The sequence below is a fragment of the Gymnogyps californianus genome, chromosome 1, assembly GCF_018139145.2.
Source record: "Gymnogyps californianus isolate 813 chromosome 1, ASM1813914v2, whole genome shotgun sequence".
NCBI classification, from domain to species: domain Eukaryota; kingdom Metazoa; phylum Chordata; class Aves; order Accipitriformes; family Cathartidae; genus Gymnogyps; species Gymnogyps californianus.
The window spans coordinates 161,063,050-161,085,027 of NC_059471.1; the positions used below are offsets into that span (position 1 = coordinate 161,063,050).

General features: G+C 55.1%; 1 protein-coding gene across 1 annotated transcript; it reads right to left on the bottom strand.

The window, feature by feature from the left end:
* CARD10 (caspase recruitment domain family member 10) lies at positions 1–16,645 on the bottom strand. The gene is made up of 21 exons (XM_050900414.1): positions 16,639–16,645; positions 14,508–14,753; positions 13,999–14,136; positions 13,352–13,677; positions 11,236–11,418; positions 10,726–10,881; positions 10,472–10,597; positions 10,104–10,298; positions 9,860–10,006; positions 8,976–9,091; positions 8,681–8,721; positions 7,857–7,974; positions 7,185–7,365; positions 6,243–6,366; positions 5,649–5,889; positions 5,276–5,345; positions 4,830–4,929; positions 4,186–4,344; positions 1,843–1,964; positions 1,079–1,194; positions 1–832 (listed from the first exon to the last, which is right to left on the bottom strand). The coding sequence occupies exons 1-21, from the start codon at positions 16,643–16,645 to the stop codon at positions 625–627; spliced, it is 3,120 nt and encodes a 1,039-aa protein (XP_050756371.1). The 3' UTR covers positions 1–624.
* Positions 16,646–21,978: the final 5,333 nt, after the last annotated feature.

Below are 21,978 nucleotides of genomic sequence, written 5' to 3' on the forward strand. Positions count from 1 at the left end.
TCTCCTTTACATGCGGTTTGCCAATAAAAGGCTCCATTAATAATTTACAAACAATAAAGAGTACAGCTCCTATAAAACGAGGGTGTGCTGCAAGCTTAGTGTAACTCCAGCCGCGGCGGGGTATTGGCACACGATCCGTGCTCCCTGCGCCGTGGGGCCGGAGGTGAGGTAGACAGGGGAAGAGGGGACCCAGAGCACACAGTGCCACAGGGCAGGGGAGACGGAGGTGATGGGAGAAGGGCTTCAAATGTGTGTGAGATATGCTCCTACACAGCATGATCCCACACAGTTCCCCTACGTTCCCCATCTGGCAATCTGACCACATACCAGAGACAAGGGCAGCCCAAGGTGATGGGGAACAGCCCACGAGGGTGGTTTCCACCATGACGGTGGAAGACGTCTCTCCAATAAAATACAGAAAGCTCAGAACGGGGAGGCAGCGTATGTTACTCCCCAGCTCTTGGTGGCCTCAAGGGGACCAGAAAGGCTACCCATGGGGGCCTTTGCTGCCGGCATCCCTCGGGGAGGAAGGACACGCTAGCTGGAGGAGCTTGGGGAGGCAGGGACCTCCGAGAAAGTCTCTTGGGGACAGTAGCTGGCAGTGCCCACTCTGCTACCCCCAGCTCAGTCGTCGCCCTCCTCGATCCACAGCGGGCGGGTTTGCTCCTGGAAGATGCATCCCCGAACCACCTTGGGCAGCTCCTCAGCGTGGCTCCAGGCATGGGGCTCCACACGGGCCCAGGAGCACGGCAGAGTGTGGAGAGCCTGCTCTGCACCGCGGCACACCTTCAGCACCTCCGAGTCCCGCTGGCCCGCCTTCCCCAGCAAGCTCCTGGGGAAACACAGGGATGAGCATTACCCTTGGCGTAGAGAGATGGGGTGGCAAAAACACCCAGGAACTCCCTCACACATACACAAAGCTGATTTTCCTGCCCTTTTCCCCCCTCACAGCAGCCAACCCCAACACACGCACAGCAAGTGCTCTCACCCTGATCCTTGTCTCTCCCTCTGAACAGAGACAAGGGCTTTTCTCTCCTCCCACGATACCCTTCGTCTATGCCACTCCGCCTTTTCTTACCTGAGTCCTCTAACGTTCTTCTCGGTGACCTCGACATGGATAACGATGGGGTATATCTCACTTTTAATTAGATCCCTCACTCTCTGAACTCCCAGCTCTAGCAGGCAGTGTTTATTCTGGAAGCGAAATTGAATAGATTTACTGATTTAAATGGAGAAAAAAATAACCCCAGTCCCTGACAGTTACATTAAATCAAACCCCATACTGTGAAATATCATTGCTTTTCCAATAGTAATTCCATTAAATGTGAGATTTACGGACAGTGCCAAGAGGGAAGGGGAGAATTAAAGAGCAGGGTCACCCACTCCATCACCGTCAACCCAACCCAAGAGCCCACCGGACCCCTCACTCAGCCATAGCCCATCTTCACATCCCCTTTGTCATCATTGTCACCCACAGCCCCACATTTCTCCACCTGCCCTGAGCAGAGCTGTTGCCGCTTTGGCAAAGATGAGGAATGTGAGAGCAGGGAGGTCACTTCTGCGTATGGCATTTCCCACCGCCTCCCCTACAAATCCCCAGTTGCCATTTCTTTCACCTGAGCTCAACAGAGACACAGGGAAAAGTCCGTATCTGCTGCTCCACAACCCCACAGCACCTGCACCTAAAACATCCTCCAAATTACACAGCCCCCAAGCAAGCAGCTCCTTCTCTATCACCACACCACCCTCCCTCTTCCCCCGCTCAGCTGTCCCCTCCTTTCCTCCAATCTGAACAGGGTGCCCCATCCTGGCCCTCTCTCCCCACACTGAACAGCTCAGCACCTTCTCCATCGCCTCCCGGATCATGCGGATTCGCCCGCTCTCCCTCTGGTCCTGGGAGGCAGTTCTAGACACAGGGTGCTCCTGAGCGTGGGTTGCGCTGGGATCCCCTTCTGCCAGCTTCTCTATGAGTCAAGAGGAGATATGAAAAGGGAGATGTCAGCCCTTTCTCCCTCTTGCACGTACTTTCTACCTCAGATCCCGCACGTCTGCTGCTGCGCTGATGCTTATTGAGTTCAGTGTTTATGGATTCTGGAAAGCGAGTCTAATTATACAACATTACATGTTGGCATGGATCTCCTGCAGTTTTCTGTGTACAGAACAAGCAAGATATCACAGTTGAAGACACCTTGCAGGGCAAGAGCAGCACTTGTTTTGCAGTACCACAGCAGCCTAAGCAGCTCACAGCCATTATTCCCCCTTCCCCACTGCCACACTGTCCCACCCCCTCCGTAAAAGAGTATGGCAGAAAAATAATCACTTTACTTTGCCAGGCAGGTTTTCTGCAGGGTTTGTGAGCTGCATGGGCTCGTAGATGGCTCCAGTGAGCAGCAGGACTGGGGAAGTGTGCATCTTGGTGTGGGAGAGTGGCAGGAAGATGGGGGGCAAGTTGAACCTCCTTTTGTTGGTGGCAGCCTGAGCCACCTCCCCCTGCTCGGAGGTAGAAGGACAGCACCCAGCAGCCGAGCCAACGCCAGGCAGGAGAGCAGCAGAGAGGTGATGCTGAGACAGAGAACTGGGGGCAGAGCTGGTGGGACAGCGAGGTCCGGCATGGTCAAAGCAAAGACTGCCAGGTGCCCCTGGTAATCCCAACAGAAGATGATACAACGCGCACGCAGAGAGACCTCACTTGGGAGCCACAGGCTCCACAGTCTGGCGTGGCTGAAGCAGGCGCTGGGCTCTACCTGCTGACCCTGCCGCCCTAGGCAGCTGCCTACACAGCCACTGAAACACAAGCAAGGAACCTAACAAGGCTTTTAGGAGCTGCTCACCCCTAAGATAGAAAAAGAGTAATGTATTTAGGAGAAGGCATGTTTGGAACTGGGTTCAGAGCACGTTCCAGCTCTCCCAAGCCCCAGGCTGGCTGGGCATCCTCTGCTACCTCTGCCTGGTGGCACAGGTACTTCCCAGGTAGAGCTGGATCCTGCAAAGCCATCTGTTTCCTTTGGGGGCAGCAGGCTCCTGTGGAAGATCAGCTGGCTTATACTAACTCCGCACTGGCTGGGGAGTACTCCAAAGGAAAATACAGGCAGCAAAGAAAAGAGAAATGGCTTGGGGCTCCCGGATCACTTTCCTTCCCTTGCAACAGGCAAAACTGACAGGGCAGAACAGAGTTTTTGCCCTCGGTGTAAATTCCCAGCCGCAGTAATGGCTTCGAAGCGTGTCCCCATGCAATGTGAGGGGGACCCTGCAGAGGGCTCAGTAGGACAAGATATACGGCCAAGTCACTCAGATAAGAAGCCCAGCAGCCAAAATTTGCAGAGCCATCCTTCTTCAGCAAACCAGAGATTTTTCACTACCTCCATCACCACCCCCCAAAAAAATATACCGACTCATTTTTCAGTCCTGCAGTTGGCAAAGGAAGAACTCTAAACACAGGGAAAGGAGAGAGATGGAGAAGGGAGGAGGAAGGAGGAAAGAAGGAGTTCTCCTCTGTGAAAACTCCCTATGGGAGAAAAGCCCTTTCCCCAGCAGCCTCTGTAGTGGTGTGTCAGCCTCATGCTGCTGGCAGAAGGAAGGGGACAACAGCACTGAGGCTGGATCCTCTCATTCCCGGGGAGGAAGAGCTGGTATGAAGTCAACCTACAGATCCCACCTCAGCCAGGGGCTTCACCTCTGGGAAGAGCCACCCAGAGCAGCAAGGTAATGCCACCACCACCCACTCAAGGGAAGAGAGAGGATCCCCATGCTCCAGGAGATCAGAAGGGAGGGCTGGCTTCCCTGTGGGCCAAAGGAATAGGACACAGTTAAAAATAGGAGGGAACATCTTGCAGACACTCAGCCTGAAAAGGTGACCTGTCAACAGGTATCGTCTGGGAAGACTGAGAGACCCCCACACCTAGCTGCTGAAGAGACATCTCATGTGCTTTCTTTTCTAAGAGTCCCATGAGACCACATCTCATACTTCCAAGACTAAGAGCACCTCTTCCTTGAATTGGGCTGACCAAGGCCTCCACAGAAGTGACCTCTTTGAGCAACACCTTAGCTTCCACTGTATGGCTAAGAAGTGGCAGGAGGTAAAAGGGGAAAGAAGCCCTCGGAAGTAGGAGACTTGCATACTTTACCTCACTCAGCCACAGGCTCGTAAAACAGCCCTGGACATGTCAACCACTCATTGCTGCCTACCTGCTGGGCACACGTGGAAGTCCAGGCGAGAGGTGGGCAAGTCCAGCAGGTTCCTGATGAGCCGCGGTGCAATGCAGTTAGGTGACAGCACCACAGGACGGGGTGTCTTGACCACCACAGGGCGCACCAGGCTGTAAGGCTTCAGGTTCATGTCCGAGTCTGGAAGACAAGGAATGAAGAAGAGAAAGGTGAGAACATGGGAGACCAGCCTGTTACTGGCCCACAGACCATCCCATTCTTCCTGTACCATCCCCTCATCCTGACTCATGGAGGCACCTACCAACCATCCTATGTCCCAGGAGAGATCCTACCCTGGTTACAACACTCACTCATGGGCAGATACCCTGGCTGTAGCCCCCCTTGCCCATTTCCTGGGACTCCCTTGAGTTACACACCAGTTTATTCTCCACAAAAAGTTAGATGCCCCCAAGAACCAGAGAAGCAATGGAAAGCCCCAGAAAACCAGGGAAAAGGAACAGGGGCTTTAGAGATGCACAGGCTTCCCAAAATCCCATTAGCAGAGTTATAAGAGGGATCCTGGGCAGAGAGACTGAGGCATCCCAGATGCCAACGTCCCTTCAGTGCCCAGAGGGGACAACTGGGTCTCCAAGGGTGATGGGGCAGGTGCAGGGATAACAGCTCACCTGAGCAGGGGTCCAGCCACAGCTGCTGAGGAGTCTGTTCTGGGCTCCTCTGTGGTTTGGATTTCACCAGGCGCAGTTGGTCCAAGGCCCGTTTCTTTAGCTGATGAGAAAGTGAGGGCAATAAAGCTGAGAGCATAGACCATTTCACACACACACAGAGCTGGCTGCAGAACACCCACTGGCAAAGGGGATGGTGCCCACATACAAAAAGCATGGGACTGGGTCTGCTGCCCATCACGTTCAGTCTGGGAAGTGGGGAGGAGGTAGGAAAGCAGCCACAGAGCAGTAACACTGCCTGGGCTATAAGCCCCTGCTCTGCTTGCTAACCCAGCTGCCACCTCTATACGAGTTGGTTTACCAACAGAGTGGGGCAGATTGCGTGCCGAGGTGGTAGGGTGGCCATAGGCACACACACACGGCTCTCATTGATGGCTTCTTTGGCTTACGTTATTTCTGTGGCCCCTCTGCTGCCCAGGCATCTGGCCCTTCTCCTGGATCTTCAAAAGCTGGTGAGCCCTGAAAAGACAGAGAGCTTGCACTCAAGCAACTCTAGAGCCCCCAGGGACCATAGCCTGCTGTGATTCTCTTCACCAAATCCCACAGACCTGCTGAGGCATAGGCATATCAAAGCTCTCAGTCAACCTGCCAGTCTCTCAAGGGCACCCAAACACTACTGCACTGGTCCCCCATACAAGGCTTGGGCAGCCCACACTATCGAGAGGCCAGTCTGCACCCCTCAGTGCTCCTAGGGGATGCTCACCACAGATAAATGGGGCTGGTAACCCAGGTACCCCCTGCCTTCCTCCTCACCCTGGTTACCTGCTGTAGTTGGGCACTGTCCCCTTGTCCAGGTCCCGCATGGTCAAGGGATCGACACGGGAGCAGTACCACTCCAGCCGCCCTTTGTGCATGGTGTCCGTGACATGGAGGATCTCCCGACACTTGACACACAACGCGTAAGGGTCTGACGGCTCCAGGAGGGACAGGTTGGTGCGTACGTAAAACGAGTCTCCAGAAAACTTCTTCCCTTCTTCCAGGGCTTCCCGCAGAGGCTGGTATCCTGGAGCAGGAGACATAGGTCACCACAGGCAGGGACACAGGAGACAACCATCACCGACAAGATAGCCAAGTTCCCAGCACAGCTGTGATGCTACGGATTGGGGTCAGGGGTGCAGAGGAGGCAAACAGACAGAAGGTCTGTACCTCCATCCTGTAACTCAGAGGATGCACAAGCCACACCAGACAGGGAAAGCTACCGGAGCGACAGCCAACCCCTGTGTCAGACATGGTGGCCTAGGACCAAACAGGAGAGGAGAGAGAATAACTGAGATTTACCTCCAGGGCTGGGTGGAGGGTCTGGAAAGGGAGGCAAAGAGCTCAGGCTCAAAGGAGACCTAGCTGCCAGGGCCTTACCTTCCAGGTCCAGCTGAAAGACGAGACTAGAGGGCTCATCCCAATGCAGCAGGCTCAGGTAGGCGACCTCCCGCGTGCAGTTCTCCAGGGAAAGCACCTCTTCCTTCAGCGACGGCACCCTCAGCTAGCAAGGACCCAATGCCATTAGACCTAAGCGCTGGAAGAGGAGGCTCCCCGCCCAGCTCCCTCACCCATCAGGGTTGCACAAGAGATGTTACACAGTGAGGCAGGCCTGGGGAAAGCTCTACCTGAGGACAAGGCATCCTCAGTCTGCCTCTGGTTCCCTCCTTTGCCTCTGAAATACCCACTACCCAGTCCGGATGCTGGGCTGCTGTGAAAGCAAATGCGCGTGCATGAACACGTGTGGGAGTCGGGGCAGGAGAGCTGGTTTATTTTCAGTTACAGGTGGAATATTAATTCAAGTAGTGTAGCTGTATTTCAAGTGGTGTCATTCTTGCCAAAACAAATGCCCTTCACTCCCTCCAGGAGCTTTCTTCAGAGCAATTACTCTCTATAGCTCAGGAGGGTCACAAAGGCCTGAGAAATCTTGCTTCAGAATTGATTGCTTTGCAACAGGCATGTGCGGGATGCAGGATGCAAACTGCTCTGAAATACTACAAGGTGACAGACAACTCCAGGGACATACAGCCATATTCCTGTCTTAATTGTGTGACTCCTTTTTGTTTCTCCCCTCCCACAGCTGAAGGAAGTGTTTCAGAAGGTGTCAGCATTTTTACGCGCTGACACTCAAGTGCCATGAGACCTGGATGGGTGTTTATGCCACATAAAGCTCTAGGCAGGGAGCAGTCCTGGGAAACAAGAGAAATGGAGGCGGACTTCCAAGCTGAGTAGAGGTCAGCTTGCACTGGGAATCACTCCACACTCCTTGCATCATCCCAGGTGCCTTCCAAACCCACAAAGTGAGCCCATTCCCGGACTCACCTCAATGAGCCTGCACCCTTCTCTGAGTCCTGCATCCTCGACTCGTGAGCCTGGCTTGACCCACTGGACGTAAATCCCTGTCCTGTTTCCTCCAAGGATGGAGATGTCTGCTCCGAGCCTCTTCTCCTGGGGCGAGGGGTTGCTGGGGTGACCCATGCTAGTGAGCTGTACCACCAGTGACCTGGCAAGGAGAAACGCCAAGTCCAGCAACTGAAGTTTGCTGCCTTTTCTAAGAACCGGTCCCCCATGCCTTGTGTCCAGCTACAGGGTGTTTATTGTACTGAGCACTGTGGTAGAGAGCTCATGATTCACAGCCATCACCAGGGCACACACACAGAGCTTATGAACCCTCACAGCCCCTCCCATCCCACCAGCCCCAACACCGAAGCCAAGCTGGGCTCGCACGGTCCTGTCCCTACCTAGACAGATGAGTGTCCAGCCCAGGGTAACATCCCCACCCCTGCCATAACAAAGGGGACAGCACAAAAAATTGGAGTCCTGCTAGGAAGCAAGGACTATAGGATCTTAATTTCTCTCCTCTCCCAATAGCAAGAAAGAGTCCGCAAGCGGGAAGGCAGAAAGGAAGGGTTTCCCAAGCATGGTCCCCCAGCACCACGAAACGTTCCCCCAAGCAGCCGGCTCAGAGTGCCTAGCTCAGAGAGCAGCAGTCACCTCCTGGTGACTTCCTCACGGCTGGGAAGTGTGGACAAGCAGATCTCCGACTTCACCCTGGCGTAGGTGCTGCTGGAAGAAGAGAAGGCCCCAAGCGAGGCACTAGCAAAACCACTGCCTAGGAAAGAGAGCAAGAGGGAGAGAGGGGGCACATCACCTCTCCGAGCGCTGCAGGGAGCTCACGTTCTTGGGGTGGCAATGGTCTGTCACCCCCTCCTGAGCATTTTCTAGCATCTGACTGGGAAACTGAGGCTGCAGGGAGGCTTTGAGCAGTCACCCTCCTGGAAAAGTTTTCCCATGTCTCCTGAGAACAAGCAAATCTTTGCTCCCTTCATCAGCATTTCGGTCAGAAGGCAGCAGCAGCCAGGGTCACCTGGATGTGCCCGGAGATCAGCCACCAGCACCCACCACAGGACCTGCCAGCACCAGGAGCTCCACTCCAGGAGATTCACAACCCATCACCCAGGTAATAACAGATGAGGGGAATATCCAGTAACACCCCAGGGCAAAGGCATTTCTCTCTTCTGTTACCTACTCCCCAAACTCCACATCAAGTTCTCCATCAATGCAGCTCTCCATGAATTAAACAGAGCTGATGTGAATAGCTACCTGCTCTGCAGAGGAAAAGCCAGCTTTTCCAGCTGCTGTGCCTGGCAAGGCACGTGGGGACGTGTGGGTCCATAGCACCCTGCTACGGGTGCAGAGCCCTCGCAGTGAGCTGCACAAACCAAAGGCGTGAGGGAGGGTTAGTTGTCCAACCTCTTTCCCCACAGCCACCACTTCTTTTTAGCTAAGCCCTTTGGGGAAAGCCCCCACCCTGGTACCTGTTGCATCTTCAATGCTGCTAAAGGAGCCACAGGACAAGCTACAAAGGAGACACAAAGAGGAGCTGTGAGGCAGCAGCTTTTCCGAAGCCCGCTGGCATCATGTTCTCAACCCCATCCCCACAGCCTTCCCCCACCCCCGAGAAGCACCCCCCCAGCCAGCATGCAGCTCCCAGCCAGCCTTCCCACTCTCAGTCCCCACTCCAGCTTCCCTCCTCCCCTGCCAGCCTGCTCTCCCTGGCCCCCAACAAGCCCCACAGAGGAGACACAGACTCAAGCAGCCCCTGGCAATCACCTTTTGTAGGGCATGCACCTATCTTCCCGCTGCCGACGGAGGATGGAGCCGATGCAAGGGGGGAAGGGGAAGGTGGAAAGGCGGTTGATATCCTTCTCACTGTCGGGAGTTACCTCCTTGGGCAGAGTGAGAGAGAGATGCCTGCTAACACCAACACCCAGCACCACCTCTCCCCTCCCTTCGGGCCAGGCTGCAAACACCTCCTCAGGTACCACATGCCTCTTCAGGGACAATCCACATCCCTCCAAACACCCAGGGGCACCTTGTTTTCCCAAGGAGAGAGCACAGACGGAGATGCGTGACACTGTGTCCCCATCTTTTTGCAATGTACAAGCTGTGGGAGTAGTAGCAGATGAAGGGAATATCCAGCCTTGTCCTTATATCTCACTTTTAGCCACCGCACACCCAGAGGTGTGAGTAACCTGTGGGACTGCCCATTTTAGGGTGCTCTAGGATGAGAGTTCAAAGAGTCAAAGGAAAGAACCTGACTCCCTTAAAAACAATGCTGCTACAGGATTCCAAAGAGCTAGGATTTCTCCCCCAGCATGTGTAGATTAAACAGCTTTTTGGGGAGGATAACATCTTACTTGAGGCTGTTGATTTCTAGGGTGTCATATGGGATAAAGAGAGTTTCGCTTCCCCCTCTTTCCCACCCAGCTGAGGGCTGCACACTTTGGTGCAGCGTTGGCCGGTCTGTCAGAGACTGAGAGAACAAAGCTTTGCGCCTGGGATCTGCTCCCTTCTTACACACTGCCCCGTGTCCAGTTTTCCACCAAGTCACAGCCCCATGATGAACCCACTCCAATGCCTCTGTGCCCTTCCTAAGCAGCGTGGGTCCCTGCAGCCCTCAGCTGAGGGTCAGCCTCTCATGGTCAAGCACTCACCATGCTCTGAATGGCCGAATCTCCTGGGAACGGGATAACAGAAACCCCCAGCGCATCCACAAGTCCAGTCGTAAAGCTGGTAGGGTTGTCTATGAGGCTCCAGGTGCTGCTGAGGTTGGAGCAGAGGGAGTACGAAGAGCTGCACATCTGGGAGAGAAGGGACTCCATCATCCCACTGTGTCCCCCAGAAATCAGTCCTGACCCCTCTGCCTTCTCTGTTCCCCCTTCTTTTAGCCACCCTCACCTTGCCCAGGCTGCGGCTGCCTTGGCATCGCTGCAGCTGTGCCTCCAGCGTGCTGTTCAGCCCTTCTGCTTGGCTCAGCTTGCTTAGGAGCTCGTCCCGCTCCTCCTCCAGGGCCCGCACGCGTTTGCGGTACTGGTCCTTCTCGATCAGGCTCTGGGAGTATTGTAGCTGCACCCCGTCACGGCTCTGGATTGCCTGCAAGGAGCCAGGCTGAGAGTGAGAAAAGGCAGAGAACTGCACTACTAATCCCCACATCCCATCCTGGCATGAATGGAGAAGATCCACTGGGGAAAGAGGGGGTATCCAGAGCAGAGACAAAAGCCCTGGTCTTGCTGGGAGATGGAGAGCCAGGGGGGAGACCAGTTTACCTGGTCCCGCTCTTTTTCGATCTCCTCCAGCTGCAGCAGCACTGTGTTCATACGATGCTTGTACAGATCACAGTCCTTCTGCAGCGTCCGGTATTTCAACTGCAGATCTTCCACCTCCTGGAGGTACTGGCAACAGCAAGCAGCAAGCATTACCCCTCCTGGAAGCGACTGCTGTGGCTTCCCAGCCCCCTCCCTCTCCTCTCTTGCAGGCCCTGCTCAGTGTGTGGGACCGGGGGTGGTGATGGATGCTCTACCTTATCCCTCAGCTCTTCGGCCCACTGCAGCTCGTTCTGCAGGGAGTTGAGTTTCTGGCAGAGATCCTGCCGGTCGTCTTGGGCTTCCTTCCAGTCATGCTCCAGGATGTCCAGCAGGATCTGCTCAGAGCCTGGCACTGGGCCTTCGCCGGGTGTCTAGGAGGTGAGAGGGTACTGTCACTGCACCACAAGCACCAAGGGAGCACCAGACCAGGGCAGTGACAGGCAGACTGGCGTGACTGCCATCATCACTCCTGCATTAATATACTGTGTGCTCCAAGGCACAAAGTCACACTTGTGAGCACATCCAAGAGTCACAGAGCTGGAAACAAGGACCCATCACTACCCAGACTCAGAAGCAACGGCAGCCACCACAGCCAAGCGATATGCTCAGAGGAAGGGACAGGCCAGCCTGGCACAGTGATTTCCCCCATCTTTCCAGTGCCCACGTCACCAGCACTGGGGGTGCCCCAGGAAAGGAGGTGACCTGGAGCCTGCCCTGCCAGGTACCTGCAACATGCCCTGCAGCTCCTGCAGCGATGCTGTGAGCCGCTGGTTCTCAGCCCACAGCTCGGACATGGCATCGGGGTGGGCCCGCTCCTCCGCCTCTCGCTGGGGCGGTGCAGATGCCTGTTTCCGCAGCAGGCTGCACTCCTCCTCTAGGCTGGTCACTTTGCATTTCAGCTGGTCCACCTGCAACACAGGGAAGAAACATAGTCTGACACACACGGCCCTGCACCTCTGCCTTAGCGGGAGAGTGAAGCAGAGAGGACGCTGGGCAGAAAAAGGGTCTGGAGACGAGGAAAGCAAGGGCTGGGCAACCACGCGAAGGAGTATCCTACTGTTGGGCCAAGGTTAGCACAGCTGCACACAAAAGCTTTTCCCTGCAGGGCAAAGGAGGAAGATGCACTTGCGTAAGCGCATTCAGTCTCAGGATCCTCTCTTGGTGCAACAACTTTCTTGCTACGTTGGGGCATCCTCAGTGCAGCTCGCCTTGACCCTGGGTGGACCAGGGACCTCTGGTGCGCTGCCAGGGCCAGCAGCTGTGAGTCTCTCAAAGGCTTCCTCGCTCCTAAAACAGCTGAGAAACAAATTTGCAGCAGAAAAATCCACTGGAGGCTATCCAGTGCAGGGAGGTCACCTCTGGCCTGGGAAGCATTTGAGGCTCAAGCTGCTGGAGGCTGCAGGGTACCACAGATGCATCATCACACCCTGGCCTGCTCTCACACTCCTCCACTAACACGTCACTGGAGACGGGGGAGGTCAGTTACTTTTAGGAGTGAGGGAGGTCCTCACAGACCTGCAACGACTGATGAGGTTGATCAGAGAACCAGACTTGCGCAGTCAGGTAAGGCTTTGCGAGCAAACAGAGCAAACAGGGTAACTTATCAAAGCCACTGAGCACTAAGCAGCACTGCCAAAATTGCCAAGGAGGTAGTCGGGAACCAGATTACTTCTGCAGATCTGCCCAAAAGACCTAGAACGACTTTTGGAGACCGGTCACTTCTGGACCCTGGATCCAGGAGGGGAAGGCAGGCTGGGACCTGGTGGCCCACCCTGCTTCCAGGGGCATTTCTCCACCCCACACTCACCCGCAAGCGATTCGCCTCCCTGCTCAGAGGAAGCCCAGGGGAGCTGGCATTGGCAGGAATACCAGATAAAAGGCAGTGGAGAATCCCAGGGCTGGCAGAGCGCGATAAGGAATGAAAGGGCTGCGTGAGAGGTCCAGGCCCAGACTGGCAAGGGGAATGCCAGGAGGCAGCAGAGCACCGAGGAAACTGGGTTATTAATAGGTTCAAGGTAGGGCTGTCCTTGCCCAGGCAGGAAATGGGCGCATGTTTGCTGGAGGTGAGAGCTTGGCAGCTGGAGTGCGCTGTCACGAATTCCTTCAGGTATGCGGCACATGAGTCTCCCAAACGTCATGAGAGAGACGAGGAGGCGGTGGGGAGCAGCGGGGGGGGGGGGGTGTGGAGCCTGGGCCAAAATGCTCCTATGAGCAGCAAGGCAGGCTGGGCAGCTGCAGGCAGCACGCACGCACCCAGCGCCCCACGTGCGGGTGGCTGCACAGCCACCATCCCCACTAGAAAGAGGAAAATGCAAGCCTTTTCCCAGGGAAGGAGTAAATACAAACACGCAGCTGGACAGAATCAGCTGCTAGCTGCATGCCTGCGCTGCCCAGACACAGCGCAGGCACCCATCAGCAGAGGAGGCAGTGCAGGGCAGCGAGCGCATGCAGGAGCAGACAGGGCATCTCATGGTACCAACGGCCAGGCTGAGAGAGCTGAGAGATGCCGGGGAAGGCATCGCCCTGGCAGCTCCTCTGAGGAGTTGGTTCTGGCTCCTCTAGGTGAAGTATCTCCAGCTGCAGCAGGACCTGGTGATGTATCTCCAGCTGCCCCAGGGCAGCGGTGAGTCTCCCATGCCATGCCCATGACTTGGACACTCTGCCCTGCTCAGGGCACGCTCTCCATCAAGAGCAGGGGCATGCACCCCAACACACGTCCCGCCTGCCATCAGCGCCTTCACGCTCACAGGCCACCACGCATGGACATCTGCGTGCATCCCTCTCGGCTGTCAGACCCCCACCGCCTCCCGCTGCCAACCCCCACGCTCCCCAGGGCCATACCACCAGCTGCAGGTCCCGGCTCCGCAGCACAGCCATGTTCTTCTCCTCGCAGAGCTGCGCGTAGCGCATGGCCATCATGTAGTTCTCGTCCTTCAGCCTCAGCAGCTCCACGCTGTTGGTGTCCCACTCCTCTCTCAGCCGCTGGCAACGCTCCTGCACCTTCAGCAGCTCCTGCAGCTGCTGCTCCAGCCGGGCCTGCTCTTGCTCCAACGCCTGGTTTTTCACCTGGAGCTGGTGCTCCTTCAGCAGGTGCTCCTTCCGCTGAGCCCTCACCTTCTTCACCTCCATCATCAGGAACTGTGTTAGTCCCTCAGGACCTTCCTCATCTGGGAGGAGACAAAGGAGAATCAGGTCCTGGCTGCTGAGACAGGGGCAACCCCAAAAAAAGCAACCCAATGCTCTGTTTTCCATCAAGGGATGCCAAGCTCTCCTGTGGGTTTGCAGCCCTTCTTGTCCTAGGCTTACAGCACCACGGTCCATCAAACATGTACATGTGGCCCCCTCCCTTCCAGATCCAGAGCACAGAGCTGTGAGGGTTACTCACACTCAGGTAGCGTGAACCAGGGCTTTATACATGCACATGCACAGGTTTCTGGCCCTTCCCATGTGAGCAGCAGCTGAAGGGGGGACAGAGCAGCTGCCCCTACCCAGGATCATAGAGCAGCGCTGGGCTGGCTCCCTCCCTGTTAGCCGGGTGTAGTGCTCGGGGTAGTAAAACTCTAAAGACTCCAGGAAGGCTTCGTAGCCTCGCTTCCCACGGCGCCGGAGGATGTCCATCAGGTAACCTGGAAGAAGGGATAAAGAGCTAGGATGAATTCCCTGCAAACCAGAGAGAAAACAGCATAGACCAGCTTCGTAATATGAAATAGCATCTCCACCAGTTCTGCTTCCATCCGCAAGAACGGGAATGGCTGGAGGAGGGAACGGGGTGGGAGCACTGCGCTCGTCTGTGTACACCCGGGGGGAGGCCCACAGAGGATGAGAGGGAGGTCTGGCTGCAGAGCATCCCACAGAACAACAAAGCTGGGGTAGCACTGCAGTGGGAGGGACCAGGAGGCCACACCACCACATACTAGGTAGCATCCACTGTGTGTCAAAACCAGGTTGTCCCCCACAAACCAGGCCCATCTAAGTGCAAGTTTGTGCTTTCTCCCACCTGTCTGGTTGCTTTTGCAAGGGAATCGGCATGAATTCAGCACCTCCTCCTCATCCTGCTCGTCTATCACGCGGCACTGGCGCAGGTATGGGGTGAGCTTCGCAGGGTTCAGGGAGCGGGTCAGCTGGTGCCGTGCACTCTCAATCTTCTCCCAGATGGTGTCTTCTTCCTCCTCCTGCTCCGAGAGGCTGCAGGCTTGGACAGGGGCATTCTCCAGGGCTGGGAGGATAAAAGGAAAGAGAAGGTCTGAGGAATGATGGAGGAGTAAAAGGCATGAGTAGGCGTGGGAGAACATGAGTCGAGGTATGATCCTGCAAATGATTCGGTAGTCTTACAAATGGGACTCAGATACATCAGAAGCCATTTTACATACAAATCGGTCCAGCAGGATCTTGAGTGTCCACCCAGGGCCTTATATACACAGGAGGCAGAAGGCAGTGGTGCATAAAGGAGTTAGGAGCATATACATAGGAAGTCTAGGGAAGATGTCATCTTCATCCCTGAAGCGCTCTTAAATCCCACTGACCATCACACATCTTCCCTTTTTCCCCATCCCTGACAATGGGAAACTCTCAGGACCAAGAGTTTTCACAGCCTGGGACATGCTCTCTCAAACTGGGGTTGGAGAGGAGGGTTTCCCTGGGGATCCATTTGCCCTGTGCATGCCCCAAGCGTCGGTGACCAAACTGAAGTTCTCAAGGGCACTGTCCCATGGAGCGCCTTGGCTACAGGTACCAGAGCCAAAGGGGAATTGCAGAAGCGTATCTTCCATGTATCTTCCACACATCCGTGTGTAGCCCTGGAAATACGTAGCAACAAGACAATCCCTCTGTCAACCAAATAAGCAAGAGGGATGCCCTGAAGTCAATGGACCAAAACCCTTAGAGCAGTGGTGAATCTGCTCCATTAAGTCCTACAAGTTGTGATGGAGCAGGTATGTGCAAGGAGCTCTCTTCCCAGCTGTGTATCAACTCAACCAGCGTTACCTATTTTTTCTTGAGAAATAAAATCTGCTTCACAGGTGAGCACAAACCCTTTTAGCTGGCAAGGCAAAGCACAGCAAAGATCTTGAGACCTAGAAGCCATCTCTCCTCCCCAGTGTGCACTGTTACCTGCCGCTCTGGTTCTGGCATCAAGTCCAGCTTTTCTACCCCAGCCACGCAAACATTCCCAGGGGCAATGTAGAGGTTCATGTTGTATGAAGGCAGAGGGAAGGAAATCTTCCACTCTTTTTTCTTTTCTTTGGGTTTTGGGGTTTTTTTTCTTTCTTGTGGTGAGAATGATATCATGCAATTTCAGACAGCCAACCAGCACAGCAAGGAGGATGGCTGAGAGTGCTGTGCAGAAGTTAATCCTCCAAGTAGAAATATGAGAGGCTCAGAGCCTGCTGGATGAAGGATAACAGGAAAAGAGAATTGTTGAATCCACAAAAGATACTCAAGTGTCTGATTTCCAGCACCAAAGGGCTCAGGAGCCTAAATACCAATACAGATCTGGATCATCCTAGGTTGAATAAAGAAAACAAACTGCGTTTCTTGCAGAAACCGATCTCTCTCATTTGGGACAGGCTCGCTTGCCACACGGACACAAGTATGCAAAAGGAGGACGTGACAGCAAGTCACAGAAGTTGCACTGTTTTGAGCTCTGCTCCTCGGCAGCAGATTTATGCCTTTAAATCAAAGTATTTCTCCAAGAAAGCCAAGCCGGCTGTGCAAGCAGCGACCAGCTTCTCGGCAGGCAGGCTCGGCAGAGAGAGAGAGAGGAGAGAGAGCGAGGGCGGAGGGGTCTGGGAACCGGTACCCCTCCTCCCGCCCGCCGCGGCCCCTCCAGGCCGGGGGGCCAGGCGGGAGGCAGCGCTTCCCCTTTCGGCCAGCCCGAAGGCGCTCTTCGAGGAATGGCGAGCCGGAGGCCAGCCCTGAGGAGGTGGCTGGGAAAGAGGAGGAGGAGAAGAGCAAACACCCCCACCACCCCCAGAGCCCGTGCGAAACCCACGCCCCCGGCCGCCTCGGGGCGATGTAGCGGCCCCCGCGGGAGAGGGGTCAACAGCGGGGCTGCGCCGCCCCCAAGGGCTCCGCAAGGCGCGGGGAGAAGCGCCCGTCCCCCCGCTCCCCGCCGGGGGCTCGCCCCTTACCCGCCATCCCCGCCGCCGGGCGGGCTGCGCCCCGCTCCGCGCCCCGCTCCGCGCCGCCGCCGCCCCGCCGCCGCCCCGGCAGGTGTGTCTGAAGCGCTCTCCCCACCCTGCTGCACTTTCCCTCCCTCCCTCCCTCTCTCCTTCCCTCCTCCAGCCGTCTGGGAGGGAACCGGCAACCCCCTGGGCAATGCAGAGCCCAGCCTTGCCCGCCCACGGGGGTGGCGGTGGCACTCACCGGCGGGGCGGGGGCGGGCCCCCCCCCCAGCGGCCTCTCCCGGTTTCTGAGACCCTCCGGCTGCTCCTCACCTGGGCGAGGCGGGGAAGGGTTTTTCTCTGCGTCTGTCCCGTCTTCCCCCCCACCCCCCTTCCCCAGTCCCGGGCTGGAGCCGCTCTCCGGAAGGATGTGGCTCGCCAGCAACTTCTCTTCCGAAACGCACCCGGCTTCACCTCCCGACAGACCGGCGGGGGAAGGGGGTGCCCGGCTCGGCCTCCCAGCCGGGGCCCTGCCCGGGCACGGGGGGAGTCTCTCCTGGCAGGGCGCAGCCTCCCCAGCTCTGCCTGCAGAGAAGAGTTGCATAAAGAGGAGCTTTTTTGCTTCCAGGGCTCCAGAAATGGTAGCCTGGCCACCCCAGGTGGAGGGCTGGTTCTGGATGGGGGGGGGGGGGGGTCGAGAAAGGGGAGAAAATGGGGGTGGTTGAAAGAAGCCTGATCCAGGCCGAGAGGAGGTCCCACAGGCTCAATTTTGGCCCGCAGTTCTCAGTTGTGTCTGTGGGTGGAGCTGGGCGTGGAGGCACCCCAGGGCAGTGTGACTGAGCTGTACCCCAGGGCGTGCAGGGGCTTGCACCAGCCGACCTGACCAAGCACTGAGTCCCCCGGGCCAGCGGTAGATGCCAGGAAGCCTTCCTCCTCCCCCGGCCCAAGGGGCCACAGCAGTCCCAGGAGTGGATCTGTGTGTCCGCACAGCATCCCAAAGAGCCCGCATAGGATAACTTCCACCCCTGCCCTGCACCAGATTGCCCAAATCTGTGGGTACCACTGGGACTACAAGGGGTCTGGGAGAGCTGGAATCGGACACTTTGGTTCGGTCCCAACATCATATGCCTCCCCCTCCAAGGCTAAGGTGTTTTTCATTTTCTCTAGCAACCCCATTTCACTCTCATTTCATCACTCTCAACCGTGTTAAACCTCAGACCTCAGTGGCCAGGATAGACGGCACAGGCTCTGTGCAAGAGATTCCCAATGCAATATCAAGCTCATAAGAAATGGAAGTTCACCTGATTGCCTCCAGCCTTGGAGTCAGCCCACAGGGTAGCCCACAGCAGTGCTGTGCATCCCCGCAGGGCTCTGGACACAACATAAAGGAGACCTACATTGCTCCTGCCCCTGCCAACACATTCCTGAAAGGGAGATGCCCTCAGCATCCCACCACTGCAGCTTCCAGACCCCACCTCTGCATGGAAAAACCTTTCTCTCCTTCCTCGGATAAGTGAAGAAACCAAAATGGGGGACGTATGAAACAATCTTGAGGTATGAACTAGGCCCCCTGCCCGAAAGGATTCCCGCTGCACCCAAAATGAACATCTTCATTTGTTTCTCCTCCAGGGCTAATGGCAGACGCATCCCCTCTGGTCCCCACAGGGCTCCTGCACCAGCTTCAACAAGGTGGTTTGAGGGAAGGGAGGCTTTAGCAAGATCCTTTCCCTGTGCTGCTATGTTCAAGATCAAGCACAACCACCATCTGGGAATTGAGACTGTATCTGTGTGATGCACAGAGCATCACACAGATACGTAGCCTTTTTGTTGCAAAATATACACAGGTATTGAGCAAACACCAAGCACACGTGTGCACGCAGGGCTTTCGGCAAACACCACCTCCTCTCGCATGGCATCCGTCCCAACAGGCACCGGTTGACACCCTGAGCGTATGAATTTGCTGCTGACTCACCCTGCCTGCGAGGGGTCCCAACTGCCTCCTTCCCCTCCCTTGGAAGCCCAGCACTGCACAGCTCACCCCCCCAAAGGGTGTGTGCTGACCCAGGACCACCAGCAGCAGGGCACAGCTCCGGTCTCCAGCCCTTACCACCAGCCAGAGGCATCCAGTTGAGTGATCAAAAACAAGTACAAGCAAGGCTGCCTGCAGGGAACCTGTTCTGACTCAAGCCATGTCAATTTTTGCCTGCTAGTTATTCTCTCGAAAACAACCCAGGTCGGTCTCTCTCTCTCTCTCTCTAGTGAAAAGATTTCCTGAGCAGGATATTATGTGGTGATAGAAGATAAGATCTTCACAGTCACGACAAAAGCCCCAAAACAAGGGCTGGTTTCTCTCGTTCACCCAGAGAAAGACGAACTCAAGGCTAATGTCAAGGAAACCTCTCCCTCCACCCGCCCTGACCCCACAGGCAATGGCTGTGGTGCTTTGTGACTCAGAGCGCACAGACATCAGACAGAGCAGGTCCCACATCAAGCACCATCAGCCGCTCTCCTTCATGGAGGGTCTCTGAGCTCCGCAGGTACCCCAGGAGCAAGCAGACCGCCCCTGAAGGCTCTGGGCTGGGCGGCCGATCCCAACAGATCAGATAGACAGCTCCTGAGAGGAAGGGTATGTTCCATTCTGTTTTTTGGCCAGGGTTTGGAGGCACAGAGATGAAGAGCTCGCCCTTCGGAGGGAAGCTGCAGTTGTACAAGACACCCTCAGTTCGTCTGAGATGTGCAGTCCCACCAGACTTCACATGCTCACAGCCAGGTATTACATTTCCAAAATAGCTTTACCCGTAGCAGCTACTTTTGTGCTGGCACACTTGAGTTCACACTAGGAATGATATTGGGGTGTTTGGGTGGGTTTTTTTGTGTTGGGTTGTTGGTTGGGGATTTTTTTTTTTTTTAAATCCTAACCAAAATAGTCGCACTGGTAAAACTTTCCAAGCCACACCGGCTCACACAGGAAATCTATGACAAGCCAGCAAATGGTGAGCCACACGTTGTTTCCACCGCCAGGGGAAGGGCTTAGCACACATGGCCCACGGAGCGTGACAGGCACCTGGGTCTTCTGCAGGACCTTGTGGTGTGGGTCCGACCAATGGTGCTAAGAGGTCGGTGGGATCCCTCGGAGGCGAGCAAGCCTGTGCTGCGGGGAGCAGGGCCGGTTATGCCACAGCACTGCATCATTTGCCCCCTCCTGGAAACAGCTTTAGGAAGGTCTGAGGTGGGGAAGGAATTCATTAAATTCCCAATCGTGTGGCTAAAACACTGTCAGTATAAAGCTCAAGCTGCGGTTACAGATGGTGAGCTTAGATGCTTTGTGAAGTCCTGCCCTGTGTTTTGGGAAGCACAGTATCTTTACAAACCTGCTCTGAAACCTCCTATCCATGCAGTGTCCGTAATCTGAGCTGTTCAGAATGTCTTCAATAATATATTTTTTGCTTGGTCCTTTTTTTTCCAATCAAAATATGCTATTCTTCTCGCAGCCCAGTGATTTGCAAAGACCTACAGCTTCCAATGAAGTTTTAGGGGGGAGGTTTGCTAAGGTCCAGGGTGGTCTCCCTAGGCAGGTCGAGGAAGAGAGTTTGAAATAACCCCCCTAATAATAACTTCCACCCTGCAATAGCTGTCCCAACACGATTTGGTGTCGTGAAAAAACTCTCCGCAGTTTTTGTTCCTGTGTGGAACAAAAACAAATGCTGAAAACTCGAAAGAGGTTGTGAAACAGAACTATCAACTCCAGCCTGATCTAATCGGCTCATACGCTGGTTCACACCGGATTAGTTAACACACACAGAAAAAAAAAACACTTTTATTTTCCTAATGACACTCATCAAACTCGGTGTTTATATTAACAACCTTTGCAAGGACTTTGACTACCTGCTCATCTCCCCGACGCTTTTCGTAGCGGATGTACGACTGCCGATGTACGACTGCCCGGCATGCTGACAGTGGTTTGTTCCCTTCATGGTGGCGGTGATGACTGCAGAAGGGGAGGGGGAACAAGGCCAACCCCAGAAAAAAAGGGACGAGTAGCCTTCATGGCAGGAAGGAAATGCATGTATCTGTGTGTGGAGATAGCAAAACAAATGAGTATTTCCTTCAGCATTCCTCCCCCTCACACACACACCCATTGCCTGGAGCTGCAAGACACAAAACTGTGTGGGAGCCTTTTGGTAAGGTATTGGCAACACATCTCCGTCCTCATTAGGGCATCAAGGTGTGCAGGGTGGCAAGGAAGACCTGAATTAGAGCAGGCTGACGGGATTCGAGTCACCCAGTCTGGCTCCCACCTCAGCCTTGCTCGCAGTTGCTTTATTTTTAAAGCATTATCCCTGTGGAATCGGTCCTAGCTTTTTTTTCCTCTCTCTCCAGAAAATGCACCAACCGAGAGTCCATCTCGCTGCTCATTGTGAATCCAATCTGGCTGGCTGCTTCTGCATCAGACTTTGCAAGGGAACCATTAAAGTCTGCTCTCCGCTGCGTAAGAAGGGTCCAAATGCTGACCGTACAGAGGTTACAGTGAAGTCAGGGGAGCAGTATCTGCTCTCCCCAGGTATGACCCATTCTATTTAGAAACTGGGAGTGAATCCAGCTCTCCAACAAAGGATCCACCTTTGTTTTTTACTGGTGTGTGTGCAAACAGAATTTGATTCTAAGGGAGGAGAACCACATGGACTGAAGATGTACACACAAAGAGGGGGTAGATCACATCTGCTTCGGGCAGAAAAGAAATGACTGTCCAAGAGGCAAGGCGATGGGGGATGGAGCCCAGAGAAGGAACAAACCCAACTGCATTTTAATTGCAGCAGGCAACAGCTCACCAAATCCACCCGCTTCTCCTTAGTGCTTTCCTTGCACGCTAAGGCTGCAGCCACCAGAGGTCAATGTGACCACGTCAACCTCAACCAGCTGTTGTTGGGTGCTGCACAGAGCCCCTTTGAAACTGGCACGACAAACAGAAATACGAAGTAGGTAGCGTTTTCCACCTCTCAGGACATAACTTTGGGGTAGATTTGCATGTAAACCAACATTCAAAGCATTAATCACAACGTGACCTCAGCACTATCCTGGAAAAAAGGGCTTGAGAATGACAATGTCCCCAATTAGCATCCTGCAAACACTCTGAATTGAGACCCTGTTACTTGCCTGCGGTCCTACAGGACCCCACAGGTGCTCCAGTCACTCCGGGCATGTCTCATACTGCAGGTTTCAGTGTCACTCAGGTGTTCTTGCCAGTCCCAGACCTGCCTTGTTAGCAACAGGTGGAAATGGGCTACCTGTCCTCCCCCGAGTCCTGCTTCTGCTCCCTGGGGCATAAGGTCTGTCACAGTGAATGAGGTCTGCCACAGATCCAGGCTG

What these genes read in the sequence shown, in the direction of transcription:
- CARD10 (XM_050900414.1), bottom strand. An exon ending in CCGAAGAGCTGAGGGATAAG is followed by an intron (nt 10,598 to 10,725) that starts GTAGAGCATCCA and finishes TGCTGTTGCCAG; the next exon opens with TACCTCCAGGAGGTGGAAGA. An exon ending in TCCGGGAGGCGATGGAGAAG is followed by an intron (nt 1,195 to 1,842) that starts GTGCTGAGCTGT and finishes TTTCGCTTCCAG; the next exon opens with AATAAACACTGCCTGCTAGA.